The following is a 22883-nucleotide window of genomic DNA, read 5'->3' as shown; positions in this document are numbered from 1 at the left end:
AAAGAAGAAATGTCTTGGTGTAGCTTTGTCTGGCAACTGAATGAAACAAGATTCACAGATCAATGTACTCTTTTCCTTTTAAATGAAATCTTCCTCCAAATTCAAAAGAAGTCTAGGAATGAGAGGATCCTAGAGAGAATTTGAATGGGAAAATTCTCTGGCTCACCTCCACTTTAGCCTGAAATGAGGAACATTCCCTGTCCTCTTCAGGATGCTTTCTTCTCTCATGCCCTAATTTTTGCACTGACAGGCTTGGATACAACCACTAGGGAATGAAAATATACTTTATTAACATTTTCAGATAATGGAAGGACAGGTAGTTAAATCATCCCAACCCCTCCTATAAAGGGGAAGTTTTTTCTGGGCATCAGTTCAGGGAAGCAAAGGGAAGGTAGATGCGATGGATAGATTCTCACAGCTTCACCAACCCTAGAATGCTGATTGGTCCTGCCTCATTTCTCCCCATTTTTCCACATACTCTATCGTGTCTCCAGGTCTTAACTTTGCTTTCCCTACTTTGTGTCATATTGGCAGGGCCCAGGACTCCTGTTCCTTCCCCCCCCCCCCCAATCTGTTGACACAGCAGGAAGCAGAGAGGACCAGTGAAAGTATCAATTATATGCCTTATTTGCTTCCTGGAAGAAAAGATTTCCATCTCCATAGTCCAAAATCCCAGAAATGTACAGATCTCTGGGTAATGCCTGCATACCATTCTTCACATCTCTATAATAGTGCCCTTTGGGGAGGAGTTACTATTGAAAAAATAAAATATTGCTGAAATAGTATAGTCAGAATTATTTGAATTTTAAATTTATATAATTTTTTTGAAATTAGGGATCACTTACAATTTTTAAACATTTAAAATACTATATTTAAAACTATTTTTTTAAAATGTCTAGACTTTAAAAGCTGAAGCTTAGAGAAGTTATATGACTGGATTCCAGGTTACAAAGCTAGTTAATACCATTTAATTAAATAGAGGAGTATTTTGTCATAGATCACTTCAATCAACTACCAATAATTGATGGTTTAATAGATCATGTTTCTATAAGATTAAGTCCTTTTCTCATAAATCTCTAATGTGTTTCATTATTTTATTCAGTAAGATCCTTTTAAGCATCTTCTCCATATACTATGCTAAGGTGATAGGAAAAAATAGAAAAAAAATATGAAATATTTTATCAGAAAAACAACTGACTTTAGATCAAGGAGAAAAAAAAATATATGTAATAATTACTGAACTCCCTGAAAGTTATTATTAAAATAAAAAGAGCTCAGATACAATGTTTTAAGGTATTAACAAGAAAAACTTCCCTAATATCCTACAACCAGAGAAAGCATCAACAATTACCTCCTGAAAGAGATTCCAAAAATGAAAACTCCCAGGAATGTTATAGCTAAATTCTAGAGTTCCTAGGTCAAGGAAAAAATATTACAAGCAGCTGGAAAGAAACAATTCAAGTATCATTCAACCACAGTCAAGATAACACAAGAGTTAGCAGCTTCTACATTAAATAACCAGAGAGCTTGGAATATGATATTCCAAAAGGCAAAGGAACCTAAATTGCAATCAAGAATTACTTGCCAAGCAAAGCTGAGTATGTATACACACACACACAGCACACATATACACACACACTGCTGGGTATATAAATGTAACTTAATCAACAAGAAGGGAATAAGTATAAGAAAAAGGGGAAAGAATGATTTAAAAAAAGAGAGAGGACAGATTAAAAGAGACAATGGTCAGAAGAAAACAGACTTTTGAGAAGAGACCAGGTTAAAAAAAAAAAAGTGAAGGATAAACAGAAAAAAATAGATGGGGCAATTACACAGATATTTTTCAGTTATTTCCAGTTCTTTGTGATCCTAGCTGGGATTTTCTTGGCAAAGATACAGGACTGGTTTGCCATCTCCTTCTTCAATTCATTTTACAGATGAAACTTAAGCAAACAGAGTTAGGTGACTTGCCCAGGGTCATACAGCTGGTAAGTGTCTGAGGCCAGATTTGAACTCAGGAAGAATCTTCCTGAGTCCAGCCCTGACACTTTATCTACATCGCCACCTAGCTACTTTATATTGAAGTAGAATATCTCTACTGAATTTTAGGGGAATAGAGGAAAATATCTTTGTACCCGGGGCCCAAAATAGTGTCAATTAATGAAATTTTTCATTTTGGGCATGGCATCTTTTAATGCAAAAAAAAAAAAACACAAAATGCCTTTTGGATGTCTGTTTATTTGTTATTAAAATAAAATTTGAATATCCTACACTCAGTAGTTTTTGAACAATTAGCATATATTTTAGCTTGCATATTGTCAATATTAAAATACCTGAGGGTTTTTTTATTTTGAAAAAAACTGGCAATTATTCCCTCTTTTCTTCTTATTAATTATTATGATAATCCAGATATCATTAAGTTTTTGCCCATTTGTTCAAGTATGAAGCTTTTCTGCTTTCTTAACTGCATGTATACATAGGTATTATATATTTTTAAAATTTCATTATTATGGAGTCCCATAATTAAAGTTCCTTTTATATTGTCTGTATGATTATCTTATGTCTAGACTTTAAACTTCTTCAATCAACTTTTTATCTTGTGTCTAGAATAGAGCCATAAGTATGTGAATAAATTGAATTAAGTTCCCAGTGGATTTTAATTAAAACCAATAATCTGATTTAACTTTCCCTTAATTTCTAAATAATATTAATTGAATGGAATATAATTTTCTAATCAATGTTTTAAAAATATAATTATAAAAATATATAATTATCTTTAGTATAATACAGCATAATAATAGACAGTTCACAAGCCTCTTATAATATCATTTTAGATTGACCCTTGAAGAAAATGTAAAAAAAATATGTAATGCTCGTTCTGTGTTGAAAAATTATGCTGTAGTGTTTCTACTGGGCTTATACCCCAAGGACATACTAAAGAAGGGAAAGGGACCAGTATGTGTCAAAATGTTTGTGGCAGCCCTGTTTGTAGTGGCTAGAAGCTGGAAACTGAGCGGATGCCCATCAGTTGGAGAATGGTTGGGTAAATTGTGGTATATGAATGTTATGGAATATTATTGTTCTGTAAGAAACGACCAGCAAGATGAATACAGAGAAGCTTGGAGAGAATTACATGAACTGATGCTAAATGAAATGAGCAGAACCAAGAGATCATTATATACGTCAACAACGATACTGTATGAAGATGTAATCTGATGGAAGTGGATTTCTTGGACAAAGAGACCTAATTCAGTTTCAATTGAACAATGATGGACAGAAGCAGCTATACCCAAAGAAAGAACACTGGGAAATGAATGTAAACTGTTTGCATTTTTGTTTTTCTTCCCGGGTTATTTCTGCCTTCTGAATCCAATTCTCCCTGTGCAACAAGAAAACTGTTTGGATCTGCACACATACATTGTATCTAGGATATACTAGGACATATTCAACATATATAGGACTGCTTGCCATCTAGGGGAGGGGGTGGAGGGTGGGAGGGAAAAATCAGAACAGAAGTGAGTGCAAGGGATAATGTAAAAAAAATTACCCTGGCATGGATTCTGTCAATAAAAAGTTATTATAATAAAAAAAATCAATGGACAATAAAATAATTCCAAAATGAAAAAAAAAGAAAAGAAAAGAAAAATTATGCTGTTTTAAAAACTGAAATGATATTGCAACCTAAAGGCACATGAGAGTGCTCTAAGTAGTCAACAATAAAGGAAAAATGTTTAGCTACTAAAATTGATACTGTCCAATATATTAATGTCTACTTTTAAAAGCACTAATGAATTTAGGTTCCTGTGGTTGAGCAAATTGACCAACACTTTATAATGTACAATTTATTTTATATATATATATATATATATATATATATGTATTTATAGTTTATAATATATATGTGTATATATACTTATAGTTTATAATATAAGTTTATATTATACAGTTTCCTGGATAACTTTAATAATATGAAATTATTGTGATATTGCATTTAAGAGACTTCTATACAGAAGAGATTCCAGTCCTGAGGGAATCAAGTTTATTAAATGCTTCCAAGGATTTAGAGATTCAAGTCAATTAAGTGAACATTAAATGCTTGTTGTTCAGTCTGTTTTCAGTGACACCATTTGGAGTTTTCTTGGCAAAAATAAACTTTAATGATTTCCTATTTCTTTCTCCACCTCATTTTACAGATCAGGAAACTGAAGTAAACAAGGGTAAATAATACACAGGTAGTTTGAGGCCAGATTTGAACTTACTAAGAAGAGTCTTCTGGACTTCCAGCTCTATACTCTGTCCACTGTACTACTGTAGCTACCCCCTTGTTAAATGTCTATTATTTGTTTAATATAGAAAAAGGAAAAATAAAAGTCTCCTTATCCTCGAGGGGTGGATATTCTGTAGGAAAAATAAAATATGAGAGATATGAACTGTGGCCAGTGAGCCAGAAAAGCCCTCCTGGAGGAGGAGGAGGCAGTTGCTGACTGACAGGCAAGTGACTTTCCTTAGTTGGGAATCCACCTTTGTAAAGGGATGGAATTGAGAGAGAGTAGCCTTTGTGAGCAGCAGGTCAGACAGTTTGTCTGGAGCAAAACATAAGCAAGAAATCAAACAGAAATTGCCTTATGGGAGGCACAGGGTGAAAGGAGAGAGAATAAATGTGGGTGGGTGGGAATACAATTAGCAATAATAATTGTAAAATAATTCAAAGCAAGTTTCTCTGATGGAATATTATTGTTCTCTGGGAAATCTTGAGGAAATTCTCAGGCAAAAAAACAAACAACAACAACAAAAAAACACCTTGAAAGTCCTCCATGAACAAAGTGAAATATTGCATATACAAAGTAATAGCAATGTTCTGAGATGCCCAACTGTAAATGACTTTGCTATTCTCTGTAGTATAATCATCCATAACTACTCTGAAGGAATTATGAAAAATCCTATCCATACCCAGAGAAGGAACTGATCTAGTCTGAATACAGATTAAAACATTCTCTATTTCTTTCTCTCTTTATTTTTAGCTTAATTTTTCTTGAGGGTTTTAATTTTCATGGGAGATCTGTTTTCTTTCATAAATTGACTTTTATGGAAATGTTTTACATAACTTCACATATGATTTCTTAATTGTGGGTGGTGATAAGAGAGAGAAGCTAGAATTCAAAAATCTTAAAAACAAAGACAATTGTTTTGAATGTAACTGGCGAAATATTAAATTTTTTAAAAATTTAAAAAATAGAAAATATCTCATTGGATATATAATGCTCTTCAAAACCAGCCCTTCCTTTTTTTTTCCTTTCAAGAAGATCTGAGTTCAAACTCAGCTTCAGACATTTACTAACTGTGTGTCCCTGGGCAAAACACTGAGTCGCTATGTGTGGGATGCAAAAGACCCTTACCCAAAATGACTACTCAGAGTTCACTCAAAGTAGACAGCAGAAAAGGTTGTTTATTATAGCAACTAATGAGTGGTGGGCAGTCCAGCCATGAGAGATAAAGGGAAGTGAAAGCACTCACAGCAGGAGGGCCAAAGAGTCAGTGAATACATACCATTTTTACAGGTTTTATTACAAGAGATTATACTACAAATTAGAAAGCCTTAAGAAGTGTGGGGCCTCCTAATTTGGATATTGCTGCCAAAAGAGATGGGAATGGAATGTTTCAGTTTCCCTGAAATTACCTGCTTTCTAGGAAACCATAAGTCAACAGATAACTAAGCTGACAGTATTTAAACTAATAGACTCAATAATATCAAACATTGATAAATGTCACCAGTTTAGGTTAAGTAAATATGTCTGTAACTGGCCTAGGTTTAAGTAAATAGAGGCCTGCACATATTGTAGGTCATAGGAACATACAGAAATAATGAAAATAAAATAAAGAAAAATAATTCACACATCCCTGTAAGTTCTTCATCTCATCTTTCCATTCCACACAGCTACCTGCCTCAGTTTCCTTTTCTGTAAAAATGGATGTCATAATAACACCTATCTCCTAGGATTGTTGTGAGGATCAAATGTACAGTGCTTAGTGCAGAGCTTAACACAAAAAATGTGATTTATTATGCAAGCAGTGGGCTAATTTCCAAGGGAATTTTAGTAAAGAGTCAGATCCGGGAGATAATTGTGACATCAATTAAAGTGGGCTAAAGTTCCAAGGGAATCTAAGCAAAGAGTCAGAATCAAGGAGATAATTTTTTGGAAAGAGAAACAAACATTAAGTTGATATGCTAATATGATGGCGTAGAGGTACAATTGAGAGGTGGTAGGAGTGAGATAGTTCCCATCGTTAAGTTCTATAACTTATTATAAGAAGGGACAGGTAGCTGTAATTACAAAAGCTACATGAGTGGAATAACACGATCGCCCCTATATTTGAGGAATAGAAATTTGGCAGTTGTGTAAGAGATAGACTGAAGAGGGGAAGGCTATGGAAGAAAGATAAATTTGGGGCTACAACAATAACCCTGGTAAGAGTGAGGAAAGTTTGAATTAAGAATGTTATTAGTACTTGCCACAAAGTTCCTTGTAATTTCTTAACTGGGAACTTATTATATTCTCCCTGTAAAATATAACTACCTCAAGGATAAGAGCTATTTAGTTTTTTTTTTTCTTTTTATGGATAGAGTTGGGCACAGCACTTTACTTTTTGAAGTAAATATTGTTGTACTCTGTTGGGGTTCTTTCCTTATCTCTAATATGAAAGTGTTAAATAGAAGGATTTCTAAGTTCCCTTTCAGGGCTAAATTATTTATTCTTCATATCCTATGATGTAATGATGGCTTAATATAAATATTAACTTTCCTTGTTAATGCCATATTAATATTCTATTTTCAAGTATATATTTAATCATGATTGTTTCATTTTTTTTGTTATTGTTCATTGACAGCAAAGGGTAAGCAATTCCTTTAAAACTTGGCCACATTTTAAAAAATGAGATAGTTTTTCAAATGTATTCAAAAAGACATTCTCTGGATTGTAAATTAATTAATTGGACTGTGATATAGTAGTCTGATTTTTTTAAAAATAAATCTACTTTTAGTGAAACAAAGTGTATTGTGTAGACTGTGAATTCAGGAAAACCTGAATTCTAGACCTACTTTATATACCACTGGCTCACTTGAGTTGAACTTTATTTAACTTCTCCATGCCCCAGGCAACTCCTTCAAACTGTAATATGTGAAACAATTGTTTTTTTAGTGAAGGGAGCCCCCACTTCTTTGAAAATATTATTTTGAAAAATTTTGAAAATAACACACAGGTAAATTGTTTTGCTCAGACTCTTGATCAAGTTTTATTTTTTTTAAATTTATTTTATTATAGCTTTTTATTTACAAAACATATGCATAGGTAATCTTTCAACACTGACCCTTGCAAAACCTTCTGTTCCAAATTTTCCCCTCCTTCCCCCCACTCCCTCCCCTAGATGGCAGGTAGTCCAATACATGTTAAATATGCTACAAATATATGTTAAATCCAATATATACATATATATATATATATATATATATATATATATATATATGTATATATATATGTGAAGATCGTGTATTTTTAAATCAACAGGAGTCAGGAATTCAGGTTAGGGGAAAATCGTCAGTCTTTATTCTCAGTGAAGAAGGATCGGAGGTGGAAGAGAATCGGCGATAGCAATGTGTGCAGCTGAGTCAAGAAGCTAGCTCGACCAGCAGCCACACAACCAGCAGCTCGGAGTCTCGAACCCAGGCCCAATCTCTCCCAGCTTCTCTTCCTGTCTCTCTCTCTGCCTCCACCCACCAAAATCGTCATTTCCTATACAACACATCAGGACTTGCACAGAGAGTGGGCAGGGACCATTCTTTATCCAATCATGTATATTAATAGAGTATAGCCCAATTACTATTTAGCCTCACGTACTTGGGACCTCAGTGCATCAACTCAAACCTCAGCCCATTACATCTCCCGCTTTCTTTTATTTTAGAACACAGGTGGTCATGCCATCCCTGACTCCTCAGGGAGGTCAGAGCCCCCAAGGGGAGGTGATCACAGCCTCCCTAACTTCTCAGGGAAGGAGGTGAAAGCACCGAAAAGGAGGTGATCACAGCCTCCCTGACTTCTCAGAAAAGGCGGTGAAAGCACTAAAAAGGAGATGATCACGCCCTACCTGACATCTCAGGAAGGGAGATGAAAAGCACCAAAGGGAAATGGGGGTTGCTAGCGGGTTTCTGGGCTGAAGGGTCTTATTATGCACAAACCCATCAGCATGGGAGGTATTACACAAGCACATAGCAATAACGCAGAGGCTATTAGGGATGACCCTCCCCTCAGTCAGTGCAGGCTCGATGTGGTGTAACAAACATGAATTGTACACACAAGTAGCAGAATAGTGTGTGAAGGAGATGAACAGCAGCATGGCAAAGAAGCAGGCCTGGCTTCTCAAGAACAAAATTAAGGCTTTCTACACTGCAGTAGCAGCAGACTGCTTTAGGGATGGCGTCAGAAGTCTCCTTCAGGCCTCGGGCTTGGGCAGAATGAAACCAAACACTATGGTGATCGGATTTAAAAAAAACTGGAGGAAAGCTCCCTCTGCAGAGATTGAGAACTATGTGGGAATTATACATGATGCCTTTGACTTTGAGATTGGTGTGGTAATTGTCAGAATCAGCCAAGGATTTGATATCTCTCAGGTTCTGCAAGTACAAGATGAATTAGAAAAATTAGAACAAGAGAGACTGGCATTAGAAGCCACAATTAAAAATAATGAGAGTGAAGAAGGAAGTAAAGGGATCCGGGGACTGTTCAAAAAGGCTGGGAAGTTGAATATCATCAAGCAAGTTCCCAAAAAAGACAGTGGCATTAACACAATCCAATCAATGCATGTGGGAGAGTTCAATCAGAGACTGGTGGAAGCCAGCACTCAATTTAAAAAGAAGCAAGGCAAAGGCACCATTGATGTTTGGTGGTTGTTTGATGATGGAGGGTTAACACTCCTAATCCCCTATATCCTGACTTTCAGGAAAAAATGGAAAGACTGCAAATTAAGGATTTATGTTGGAGGCAAGATAAACCGTATTGAAGAAGAAAAAATAGCGATGGCTTCACTTTTGAGCAAATTTAGGATAAAATTTGCAGACATCCATATCATTGGTGACATCAATATTAAACCAAACAAAGAAAGTTGGAAATTCTTTGAAGAGATGATTGAACCATACTGTCTTCATGAAAGCTGTAAAGATTTAACAACTGCTGAGAAATTAAAAAGAGAAACTCCTTGGAAAATTACAGATTCAGAACTGGAAGCATTCAAGGAAAAGAGTTATCGCCAAGTCCGATTGAATGAACTCTTACAGGAACACTCAAGAGCTGCTAATCTCATTGTCCTGAGTCTTCCAGTGGCTAGAAAAGCCACTATTTCGGATATCTTATACATGGCCCGGCTAACTCAGTCAGTAGAGCATGAGACTCTTAATCTCAGGGTCGTGGGTTCGTGCCCCACGTTGGGCGCCAAATGTGAAGATCGTGTATTTTTAAATCAACAGGAGTCAGGAATTCAGGTCTCCCAGCTTGTCTTCTTCCCTCTCTCTCTGCCTCCACCCACCAAAATCGTCATCCTATACAACACATCAGGACTTGCACGGAGAGTGGGCAGGGACCATTCTTTATCCAATCATGTATATTAATAGAGTATAGCCCAATTACTATCTAGCCTCATGTACTTGGGACCTCAGTGCATCAGCTCAAACCTCAGCCCATTACATATATACATATATACACATATTTATACAGTTATCTTGCTGCACAAGAAAAATTGAATCTAGAAAAAAAAAACCTGAGAAGGAAAACAAAAATGCAAGCAAACAATAACAGAAAGAGTAAAAATGTAATGTTGTGGTCCACACTCAAGCCCCTTAATCCTCTCTCTGGGTGTAGATGACTCTCTTCATTACTGAACAATTGGAACTGGTTTGAATCATCTCATTGTTAAAGAGAGCCACTTCCATCAGAATTGATTGTCATATAGTCTTGTTGCTGTGTACAATGATCTCTTGGTTCTGCTCATTTCACTTAACATCTATTCATGTAAGTCTCCCCAGGCCTCTCTGAAATCATCCTGTTGCTCATTTCTTAGAGAAAATAATATTACATAACATTCATTTATCATAATTTATTCGGCCATTCTCCAATAGATGGCATCCATTCTGTTTCCAGTTTCTAGCTACTACAAAAAGGACTGCCACAAACATTATTTTTGCACATGTGGTTCTCTTTCCCTCCTTTAAGATCTCTTTGGGATATAAGCCCAGTAGTAACACTGCTGGGTCAAAAAGTATGCACAGTTTGATAACTTTTTGAACATAGTTTCAAATTGCTCTCCAGAATGGTTGCATCTGTTCACAGTTCCAGCAACTATCAGTGTTCCAGTTTTCCTACATCCCCTCCAATATTGGTCATTATCTTTTCTTGTCATTTTAGCCAATCTGATAGGGGTGTAGAGGCATCTCAGAATTGTCTTAATTTGCATTTCTCTGATCAATAGTGATTTGGAGCACCTTTTCACATGACTAGAAATAGATTCAATTTCTCTGTCTGAAAATTGTTCATATCTTTTGAACATTTATCAATTGGAGAATGGCTTGATTTCTTATAAATTTGAGTCAATTCTTTATATATTTTAGAAATGAGGCCTTTATCAGAACCTTTGAATGTAAAAAATGTTTTCCCAGTTTATTATTTCCTTTCTAATCTTATCTACATTAGTTTTGTTTGTACAACAAAACTTTTTAACTTAATATAATCAAAATTACCTGTAAGGATCTCTAGCTCTTCTTTCATCATAAATTCCTTCCTTTTGCACAGTTTGAGAGGTAAACTAGCCTATGTTCTTCTAATTTACTTATAATATCATACTTTATGTCTAGATCATGAACCTATTTGGACCTTATCTTGGTATATGGTGTTAGATGTGGGTCAATGCCTAGTTTCCACCATACTAGTTTCCAATTTTCCCAAGAGTTTTTGTCAAATAGGGAATTCTTATCCCAAAAGCTGAGTTCTTTGGGTTTGTCAAACACTAGATTGCTATAGTTATTGACTATTTTGTCCTGTGAATCTAACTTATTCCACTGATCAACTAGTCTATTTCTTAGCCAGGACCAAATGGTATTGATGACCGCTGCTTTATAATGTAGTTTAAGATCTGATACAGCTAGGCTACGTTTATTTGATTTTTTTTCATTAATTCCCTTTTGTTCTTTCAAATGAATGTTTTTGTTATTTTTTCTAGGACAGTAAAATAGTTTCTTGGTAGTTTGATTGGTATAGCATTAAATAAATAGATTAGTTTAGATAGTGTTGTTGTCTTTATTATATTCACTCGACCTATCCAAGAGCATTTGATATTTTTCCAAATATTTAGATCTGATTTTATTTGTATGGAAAGTGTTTTGTAATTTTGCTTAAATAGTTCTTGACCCTCCCTTGGCAGATAGATTCCCAAATATTTTATCCTTTCAACAGTTATTTTAAATGGGCTTTCTCTTTGTATCTTTTGCTTTTGGATTTTGTTAGTGATGTATAAAAAATAATGATTTATGTGGATTTATTTTGTATCCTGCAACTTTGCTAAAGTTGTGGATTATTTCTAATAGCCTTTTAGTAGAATCTCTGGGCTTCTCTAAGTATACCATCATATCATCTGCAAAGAGTGATAATTTGGTTTCCTCATTACCTACTGTAATTCCATTAATCTCTTTTTCTTCTTTTATTGCCAAAACTGTCATTTCTAATACAGTATGGAATAGTAATAGTAATAATGGGCAACCTTGCTTTACTCCTGATTTTATTGGGAATGGTTCCAGTTTATCCCCAATACATATGATGCTTACTGATGGTTTTAAATAGATGCTACTGACTATTTTAAGGAAAAGTCCATTTATTCATATACTCTCTAGTATTTTTAATAGGAATGGGTGTTCAATTTTATCAAAAACTTTTTTCTACGTCTATTGAGATGATCATATGTTTTTTTGTTAATTTGGTTATTGATATAGTCAGTTATGTTAATAGTTTTCTTAATATTGAATCAGCCCTGCATTCCTGGTATAAATCCTACTTGGTTATGGCTTGGGATGACTTTCTAATCTCTTTGCTAATATTTTATTTAAGATTTTTGTATCAATATTCATTAGGGAGATTGATCTATACTTTTCTTTCTCTGTTTTTGTCCTACCTGGTTTAGATATCAGTACCATGTCTGTGTCATAAAAGGAATCTGGTAGGACTCCTTCATTCCCTATTTTTTCAAACAGTTTATATAGCATTGGAGTTAATTGTTCTTTAAATGTTTAGTAGAAATCACATATAAATCCATCTGGTCCTGGGGATTTTTCTTAGGGAATTGATTAATAGCTTGTTCTAATTTTTTTTCTAAAATGGGACTGTTTAACCAATTAACTTTTTCCTCTGTTTATCTGAACAACCTATATTTTTGAAGTTATTCATACATTTTATTTAAGTTATCAAAGTTATTGGCTTAAAGTTGGGCAAAGTAACTCCTAATTAGTGCTCTAATTTCCTCTTCATTAATGGCAAGTTGTCCCTTTTCATTTTAAGACTAACAATTTAATTTTCTTCTTTTCTTTTTCTGATCAAATTTACCTATCTATTTTGTGGGTTTTTTCATAGAACCACCTCTTAGTTTTATTTGCTAATTCAATATTTTTTTTTTACTTTTAATTTTATTAATCTTTCCTTTTATTTTTAAAATTTCAAGTTTAGTGTTTGAGTACGGGTTTTTAATTTGCTTTTTTCTAGCTTTTTGAGTTGCAAACCTAATTCATTGATTTTCTTTTTCTCTATTTTATGCAAATAGGGCTTTAGAGATATAAAATTTCCCCTTATTACTGCTTTGGCTGTATCCCACATATTTTGGTATGATGTCTCATTATTGTCATTCCCTCGGGTGAAATTATTAATTGTGTCTATGCTTTACTGTTTCACCAAATCATTCTTTTGGATGAGATTATTTAATTTCCAATTACTTTTTGGTCTATTTTTCCCTGGTTTTTATTGAATGTAATTTTTAATGCATCATGATCTGAAAAGGATGCATTTACTATATATGCCTTTCTTCATTTGAATGTGAGGTCTTTATATACTAATATATGGTCAGTTTTTGTATAGGTTCCATGAACTGCCGAGAAGAAAGTGTACTCCTTTCTGTCTCCATTTAGTTTTCTCCAAAGATGTATCATACCTAACTTTTCTAGTGTTCTATTTATCTCTTTAACTTCTTTCTTATTATTTTGTAATTTGATTTATCTAGTTCTGAGAGCTCAAGGTTGAGATCTCCCACTATTATAGTTTTGTTGTCTGTTTCTTCTTACAACTCTCTTATAGCTGTCTTATAGCTCTCTTATAGTTTTAGATCAGATCTAGCTAGGCCACCTTCATTTAATTTTTTTTCATTAGTTCCCTTGAAATTCTTGACCTTTTGTTCTTTCATAAGAATTTTGTTGTTATTTTTTCTAGGTCATTAAAATAGTTTCTTGGGAGTCTGATTGGTATAGCATAGATTATGCTATAAATAGCATTAGTTTAGGTAGTATTGTCATCTTTATTATATTAGCTCAACCTATCCAAGAGCACTTAATAGTTTTCCAATTGTTTAGATCTGACTCTATTTGTGTAGAAAGTATTTTGCAGTTTTGCTCATATAGTTGCTGACTTTCCCTTGGTAGATAGATTCCCAAATATTTTATATTATCAACAGTTATTTTAAATGGAATTTCTCTTTCTATCTCTTGCTGTTGGATTTTGTTAATGATGGATAAAATAATCTTACTTGAGGTCAACAAAATGTCATCTCTGTAGCTGACCACTTCTCTAGCTTCAATGTCATTTTAAGTACATTAGTTTTGTTTTTAAAGTTCTCTTTATGGCTGATTCAATAAGAAGATACTACATATGAAATTGAGGATGATCATAATAGTAAGAGAAGTTGCTATAGGAACTACTGATATTTTTCAAATACATTTAGCACAGTTTGTATAACATCTGTGAATGTGACTAGGCACATTCTCTAGAGTGTTGTGAAATAAATTTTTCTGAATTGGCAAACAGAATCCTTTCATTATTAATATTTTTTGATTATATAAATGTATATGGTTGTCCAATGTTTTAAAAACTAGAGCCATTATGATCTCTCCAAGCATATTTTTCAGTTCAAGAGAAAAATATTCATTTCTATTTGAAACCTATAATAGAGAAATATGAGTTAAAAGGGACCACAGTCAGCCATCTGGTTCAAACTCTGGTTCAAAGGAAGTCCTTTTGCAGACTTACTGCTTAAGAGATCTGCCAGCCTTTGTTTGCAAGGGAAGAAGAGGAGTCTATGCTTTTGGAAACAGCATGTCTACTTTCAGAGAACTCAAAGAGTTAAGGAGCTTTATATTCTCTTAAGCTTATGTTTTTTGTTTTTGTTTTTGTTCTGAAGTTTCTTCAGCTTAACTAGTTCTACCTTTAGCAATCAAGCAGATAGTCTATTCCTTCTTCTGTGAAACAGCCCTAAAAGTACTTGAAGCCAGCAGGCTTAGTACTTGCCCTATTTTTTATAATAATTTTTTGCTTTGTTTTCATCATGTTACATTATAAAATTTAGCAAGGTGTCAATAAAAAAAAATTCAGTTATTTTCCCAGACCCTTTTAACACTTTTGGTTCCCTTTTAAATAGCTGAATTTGAATTTCTAACATTTGTCTTTAGGATCTTTTCAACACATTTCTATAAACAGGTCTTGTAATTTCATTTTACCATACAGAAATATCTCAGGAAATTGAAATAAATGCTATCTGAGTTATCTAAGCACATGGAGGGGAGGCAGTACTTAAAAATTGAGAACAAAATGTGATTTCTGCTGATGTTATTTCGCCTCAAAATATTTACCATTAAAGGACATTTGCCCTTTTGTATCACTCAGACTGTTAACAAAACAAGAAATGAGATACCTGAATTATGAGAACTAGATGGGAGCAAGTGTGGCTGTTATGTCAAGAGAGTACAATAATGTTTCTTTTTTATCTTTCTCTTTTCTTATTTCTTTTTTCTTTCCTTCCTTTTTTTTTTGGTAAGGCAATTGGAATTAAATGATTTGGCCAGAGTCTCAGAGCTAGTAAATATTAAGTGTCTGAGATCAGAGTTGAACTCAGATTCTTCTGATTGCATAACTGGTGCTCTATCCATTATACCATCTAGCTGACCCATTATACCAATGTTTCTGCTCTTGCCAGCACTAATTTCAACCAGTATATCCATAGCATGAATAATAAATCACATTTATATATAGATAGAACTTTATAGTTTACCAAGATCTTAACCTATGTTGATAGGTTTTATCTTCACAGTACTCTTGTAAGATAGGTAGTATAACTGTTATTCCCATTTTGCAAAACAAAATTTGGGTCTTGGACATGTTCAGTGATTTGCCTATTAGTGCAAAAGTAGTACGTTACAAGCTTATGGCTTGTATCTTGGCCTACTAATTTAAAATCCAGTTCACATTCCCCCTATTTGTTTTCTCTCTTATTTGAACAACTGAACTTAATGAAATCATCATTTTAAAAAATCACAAATAGTAGTAGTTATATAAATAATGATGTACACACAAATACATTTTGCATCTACCAATATGTTAGCACAAGGAGGAAAGTTTGAAAAGTTTCTGAAAGTTTGCACGTAAGTTTGCAAAGCATTTATTTTGATAACAATGCCATGAAGTATATGTAGTTCAAATCTTATTATCCCCTATGGACAATCAATGTCAGAGGAGTAAAATGATTTGCTCTTCCTGAAAAACATGTTTGGGAAGACTTAGGAGTCTGGTACAAAGAAATAAAAGCTCATCTTTAAATTAAGTGATTTCCCATTATCTCTAGGTGCATATACAGGCTCTTCGATTTGCCATTTAAAGCCCTTCACAAACTTGGTCCCAGTTTATCCTTTCAGTCTGGTTACACATTGCTCCCTTTCATGATGGTTCAAAGAATCCCTTACTTTTCCTCATACACATTATCTTCCTGTAATGAATCCCTTCCTTGCCTCTGCCCCTTTGAATCAGCTCTGTCATCTGCTGATTTTGTGACCTGAGAATAATCCCTGAATTTCTTTGGGCTTCAGTTTCCTTATTGGTAGAATGAAAGAGTTGAACTAATTAGTTTCTGAGATTACTTCCAATACAAAACCTGGGATCCTAGGAATATATGGACACTTTTCTTGAGACTTTGCTGGAGCATCACCTTCTATAGTGTATCTATTTTGATTCTCTCAGCTTCAACTGTCATCTTCTTCTAAAAGCACCTTTCATATATTTGGTCTCTATCTGTTTATGTGTGTATAGGTGTTGTTTTCCCCATAAAATATGAGTTCTTTTAATTTTTTTGTCTGTTTTCTTTGTATGTAGTAGTGCCTGGCACATTATGGAGAGTCTATAAATGATTGTTGGTGGATGGATATAACATAGTTCTAACAAGCATTCCTGTAGTTTCATGATATCATTCATCACTGGCCCTCATCATTCCAATTAACCATCTCTCTGTACCTTCTTAGTTTTTGTCATTCTTGTATACTTTCTTTTTTGTAAATTCGCAGTAAAGGATGTACCTACACACTTCAGAATTTCCTCTTTGTCCTTTACTATGTCAGGTGATGGAAGTATTCTTCCTCTTATTATTCAGCCAGCCTGTCATACAAAAGTAAGCAGATTTTTTTTTTGGCCAGTCCTGATATTTAATTAATTGTTAACAGTATCCTACAGTCAACTTGTGAAGTATCAGAATCAGTGGTATAACCAAGCTTTTGTTACACGAACTAAGAGGTTTTTTTTTTTTACAATTCTGAATTGTCTTATTAATGTTTTTGAACAGATTCACCATGTTTCATAATGTGAGGATTCCCCGAGAAAACCTGCTAAACCGAACAGGTGATGTCACTCCTGAGGGAGTCTACAATGCTTCCATTAAGGTACTGTGCTCCAAGATTAAATCTGCATATGAAATGATGACTATCAGATGCACAGATTCCCATGAATAGCTGATCCATCTTTCATTATACCAAGAGAGACATTTTCCCATCAAATGAAACTTGGCCCTTTGGAATCAATAGGATGCAGTAGAAGGAACAAACCTGGAGTGTTGGACTGGTATTGGAATCCTAGTTTTCTGCTACTTATAAACTATGTGAATGTGAACAAATTGCTCAACCTCTGTGGGCCTCACGTCTCTCAACTGGACAATTGCAGGGAGGTTGAACTAGGAGACTTTAAGGGACCTCCCAGTTCTAAAGGGCATTTGAAATTTCCCCCATGGATGCTTGCTACTTCAATAGAATTCTGGATGTATCTATCTGTAGGACAAGCTGACTCTACTTTAAGAGAAAGACAGGATCAGATAGCTCCAAGTGCTTGGGCAGCTCCCTAATGGGGTTAAACGTTTGTGGGTTAGTTATTCACAGTGTTTACATCAACTGTGTATACAGACCTGCTGTTCATAAGGTTGCCACAGTGAGCCAAGAGGTCTAGGACTGTTTAAAAGCAAAAAGGGAAAAAAGAGTGAGTATTTGTAAGTTGGACATGAATATTTTCAAGTCGCAAAATTCATGCTTCTCATATTAGCTTCAGTAGTCTTTGTTGGTACAGTAAAACACCAGATATCATACATAAGTAATGAAATAAGCAAAATTTAACAAATAAATTGGTCTGACTTATAAAAAATTCATATGAAATTATAATTTAAAACAAAAGAAAGAGAAATGCTATTTTTAAAAGGGCATTATAATTTAGGATTTCCATATGCAAGAATACTGAGTTGAGAATCTTTTCAGCAGTTCTCCATGAATTCAGGAGTGCCAAATTATCTCTGAGAAGGTTCCACAAGGTCCCTATGGATTCATTCTTGGAACTCACACTGACAGCCTAAATCCCCAGAGTTTAACAGCTATTCCTACTTTCTTCAAGATTCTATGGACAACCCTAAAGCCCCGAGGTTTCTAAAATTATTGCACCTGTCCCTCTATCCAGCATGTCTCCATCTCCAGAATGATTAGTTTGCTGATATCTACCTTTTACAAAATGATGTTTATTAGAAAGGTATAGCAAGAATAAAAAGACAAAAGGCATTTCCCCAAACTGTGTGGTGTACTCTTCCCTGGGGCAGTGGGCTCAAATTTAAAGTTGAAAGGTACTTAGTCTCATATGTAGGGAACACATTTGGTCAGTAGATACCTCAAGACTTTTTGCATAAGGAGTTCTTTTCCCACCAAACTAACTTCTAGGTGTAGTATCACTAAGAGGTGAGCTACTGTCGTACTTAGCTGAGCTAGCTCGTTGCAACACATGATGTCCTCCCGCCATTGGACTGTGTCAAGCAGATCTCTGCTCAGGGTCAGCCCTTCAGTAGACTCAGCTGTGGCTGCTTCCAGTCCCAGAGTCTCTGCTATCTCCTCCAGCTGCTGAGGGGACCTCTGCTGGCTCTTCCAACCTTCTGAAGCTCACAGCCATAACCTGTGCTGTCCTATGTCTGGATGCTCCTTGACCTAACAGTAGGAAAGAATAAATACAAAAGATTTATGGAGGGGAGACAAGACAGCCACCATTCTAGCCCTCACTTAGATGCTCCTCCTTACTTGAAAGCAGCCAGGGAGTACAGAAGCATAAAAATGGAGTGAACTTGCTGAGTTTTAAGAGTAGATCAAGTTTGTCCCTGAATATGATTCTTATAATGTTTAACATAGTGATTGCCATGTGGTAGGTATTAAATAAATGCATGTGATTCATGGACAATATTAATTTATGATGTTAAATCATGACTAGATGGTAAGTTCTATAAATCCCGGAATCAGCATGAATATGGACCCCAGAGAATCTCTTGAGCCGCTCTAGACCTCCCCTGGAATCCCCTACCTAGCATCTCTGACAAGGGCTGTTATCCAGCCAGCCTCTGCATGGAGTCTTCTAGTCCCATGAAACCCTCTGCCTCCTCCAACAGCATATTCCTTTTACATAGCTCTGGGTGTTAACTATTTTCTTAATTAGAATTGAAACCCACTTCTCTGCAATTTTTATTGGTTATTCCCAGCAAAACAAGTCTTTTATATCTTCTGTACCCCCAGGGCAGTTGAAGCAGCCTAGCTGAAGTGGCAGGGCATCCTGAAGAAAGCCAGGGACTCAGACTTCCTTCATCCCCACCATCTTGATCTCCATTTCCCCTCAGAAGCAAATGGACATAGTTCAGGACCAGTACACAAGCCCTCAGAATGGTAGTGCCCCCCTCCTCTTCCCATGCTTTCATCCTTATTTCCAGGATGTCTTCCATAGGCATCATTAAGGGGATCAATCCCCTGTTTTCAATACCACTAATACCAGCCATCAACCAGTTTCCATCATTGGGCATTTAAACCCCAAAACTTCTGGAACAGTAGTGCTTTGAAGCCCACCTGCCCTGCTTAGGACAGCCCATGCAACCATCTGGAGAGCAGCCTTTCTGAAGAAGGGGCCAACTACTCCCACCAGCTGCCAGCCAACTGACCCAGTGGGGCAGGCAGGCAAGCCCTGGGGGGAGAGAGGTGGGATGGACAAGGCAAATCCTGTCACTGTTACCTTGAGCACCACTTCCTCAGGCCATGGTCAAGGTAGCCCTGGAGCCCAAGCCTAAGAGTCCTGGGAACAGCAGTGGCCTGCTTCCTGCCCCACCTCCACCCTATGGAAATGTGACTGAGCTGCTGCTGCTGCAGGTTTCAAAGCCCTGTGAGGACTCACAAAGAAAGCTTTTTCCTCCTAAAGTTGGGCATGGACAAACAAATCTAGGGCAACCACGGTTTGCCTCTACCATTGCACCCTAATGACCATCAAGCCTTTCCAATTGATTTGAAGCCGAAATCTGTGTTTCTCTCCTGCCTTACAGATGATAAATAGCTGATAAATGCTCATTCTTTTATTCTAAATGACAGATTTTTAGTGAAGTTGGTGATTATTTTCTAAGTATTTTCTCTCAATATCTCCAGTTCCTTCAGCCTTTCTCTATATCACATAGTCCTCAGCCCTCTTACCATATTGTTTATCTTCTGGATACATCTAGTTTTTTAATGTTTTTCCAAACGAATGTGTCATCCCAAACTAAACCCAATGCTTTAGAGATATTCCAACTTCAGCAACACTTTTATGTCCATCATTCTGAATATTGTGCTTCAATAATGCTGCCTAAGAGGGCATTAATAGCTTCTAATAGCTTTTTTTGGCTGCTAGATCCTATTATTAACTTCATTTTGAGGTTATGACTTGCTAAAAACCCAGATTCCCCACACACATACACACACATATTTACTCTTCTTTAAGTAGCTCTTTTCCATCCTGAACTAACTTTTCTCACATTTAATTTTCTTACATTTGGCTCAACATTCTAGACTACCAAAAGTCTTTTGGATTCTAATTATAATTGGCCAGTCTGTTAACTGTCACTTCTAGATTTTTGGCATCTTCAAATTTGATAAACATGCTATATAGGAACGGATAAAAGCTTTAGCTAAGTATATTTATCTCCTTAACTCTTATCCAGTCAGGTATTTAATAAATATTTGCTAAATTAATTGAAATGTTATTTATTCATAAATGCAAGCAACACATTTTCTGATTACTTGAGTGATTTCTATCTTTTATACCAACAGGATTTTCAACAACGTTTTGTTGCTTCACTGTTTTCTCTGTCTCCTGGTAGAGTTAGCGTTATTGGAATGTCTGTGGTGAATTTGAAACTGGCTTTATCAATAGCAATTCGTTTCTCAGCAACTCGTCGTCAGTTTGGACCAAGTGACGGTGATGAAATTCCAGTTCTTGAATATCAAATGCAGGTATCAACTCATGAAATGAGATTTTTTTTTATGTGATGGTGTGTGTGTGTGTGTGTGTGTGTGTGTGTGTATGTGTGTGTGATAGAATTTATTTATAAACTGAATTAAACAGCTACTATTAAGTGACTGAAGATTAGGGAAACTTTTCAATGTCGAAGATAAAGCAGCAGAAGTGAGACCTCAACACAGGAAGGCATTCAATCTTGAATCATTGACTCAATGCCATAAGTCCCCAAACAACTAATCCTTGCCAACACCATTTTGGTAGTAAAGTTGCCTTTATATATTGCTTGGAACATAGTAAAGGGATTTTTATAATAGTCAATGTATTGCCTTTAATATTTTCATAACTTGAAAAAGAAGTGAAATAGTCATATAGCAGAAGTGGAGGCAAGGGCCCTGATTATTGGACTGAGGTCTATGAAATGTTAAAAGACTTGAAGGAAGGTCTCTAGAAAGTATGGATCCTCCAAAGAATTTGTAGAATGATGTGAACAATAAAATGAAAAGACATGGAGGTGATGTGATCTGTATCAGTCAAAGGAGTACCCACATCACTGAGATCTGAGAGCTAGCAAAATAAATAGTTGATTTGTAAATGTTGATTTTGACCATATTTCTTTTATGAACTTGTCATAAATGATCATTGAAATTATATAAAACAATGCCATATTTTCATTTGTCAGAATAGATGATGATTTCTAATAGTTGGAAGAGACCATTAGGATGCAGTCTTTCATCATCATTATCCTCATCTTCTTGGAAAGATGGTGTTCCAGTGACTAGGAAGTCATGAGGCATTTCTTTCTGTGGTTTGGCAGCTCTCGTTGTTAGAAAGATTTTCTTTTTATTTCCTCATTTAAATAAAAGAATTTAAATGAAATGAAGTAAGAAACAAATTTGTCAGTAAGATAATGTTAGGCTGGTGGGGTATTGAAAAGAATATGATTTTGGAACTGGGTCAGAAAAAATCATTGGAATAATTTTTAAAATTTTACTTAAATGTATAGCACATTTGGTTAAAGGTAAGTATGAAGTGTATTATATTAATTTAAGATTTTTTTTTCAGCAATGGCGCCTGATTCCTTACTTGGCAGCTGCGTATGCCTTAGATCATTTTGCAAAAACTTTGTTCGAGGACATGATAGAATTTCAAAAAGGCCTTTTACAAAATGATAAAAGTATTAGACAGGTAAGATGATACCAAATATTTTTTGGCATGCTTATAGTTGATAAAGTGATACTAGTTAAATAACTATTTTATGTCCAATAAAGACACAGTACCCTTTTAGCTCAAAACAGTATTAAACTTTTTTTTCATAGAGTTAGTGTTTAAGAAATATTTTGAGTTGTGGTGCATCATTGTATTGATAAAAATAGTAAGTCTTTCAGAGTTGATTCCCATTATAGTATTGTTATTACTATGTACACTGTTCTTTATTTGCTCACATCATTTTGCATCAATTCATATAAATCTTTTAATGTTATGTTGAAACCATCTCTTCCATCATTTTTATAGTACAGCTTGTTCAACCTTTCCCTCAAATAATAGCATCCTCTCAATTTCTAACTCTATCTCTACAAAAAAAAAATGCTATAAGTATTTTGGTACAAATAGGTCTTTTCCCTTTTTTTTTTATCTTATCAGGATATAAACCCAGAAGTATATTATTGTTGGGTCAAAGGAGAAGCAGTTTTATAGTCTTTAGAGATAGTTCCAAATTGTTCTCCAAAATGGTTGGATCAGTTCACAACTCTACTAACTTTGTATTAGTGTTCCTATTTTTCCACTCTCTCAGAAAAACTTTTGCAATTTTTGTTAATTTCTTCTACAGTTATAGTTGGTTCATAGAATTAAATATTTCATCATCAAAATTGTAAGGTTGAAGAAGTATTAGAATGATGTGCCAGAAACAGCACTGCATTAGCAACCAAAAAACTTTGGTTCTAGTTCTCTGCCACTGGCAGCTTTGTGCCCACTTCTTTCTGAGATGACTCACTTCCTCTGTAAAAT

General features: G+C 35.1%; 1 protein-coding gene across 1 annotated transcript in view; it reads left to right on the top strand.

Moving 5' to 3' along the window:
• The window catches only part of LOC100926515 (peroxisomal acyl-coenzyme A oxidase 3-like), an 85980-nt gene that overhangs the window by 20999 nt on the left and 42098 nt on the right, over positions 1-22883 (top strand). Inside the window, 3 exon segments of the mRNA XM_031942373.1 lie at positions 16894-16990; positions 20687-20869; positions 21939-22061. Coding sequence (XP_031798233.1) covers positions 16894-16990; positions 20687-20869; positions 21939-22061 — 403 coding nt within the window.

The sequence above is a fragment of the Sarcophilus harrisii genome, chromosome 6 (genome assembly GCF_902635505.1).
Source record: "Sarcophilus harrisii chromosome 6, mSarHar1.11, whole genome shotgun sequence".
NCBI lineage: Eukaryota > Metazoa > Chordata > Mammalia > Dasyuromorphia > Dasyuridae > Sarcophilus > Sarcophilus harrisii.
The sequence above is the reverse complement of the archived record's forward strand: the minus strand, read 5'-3'. Positions and strand labels throughout refer to the sequence as shown.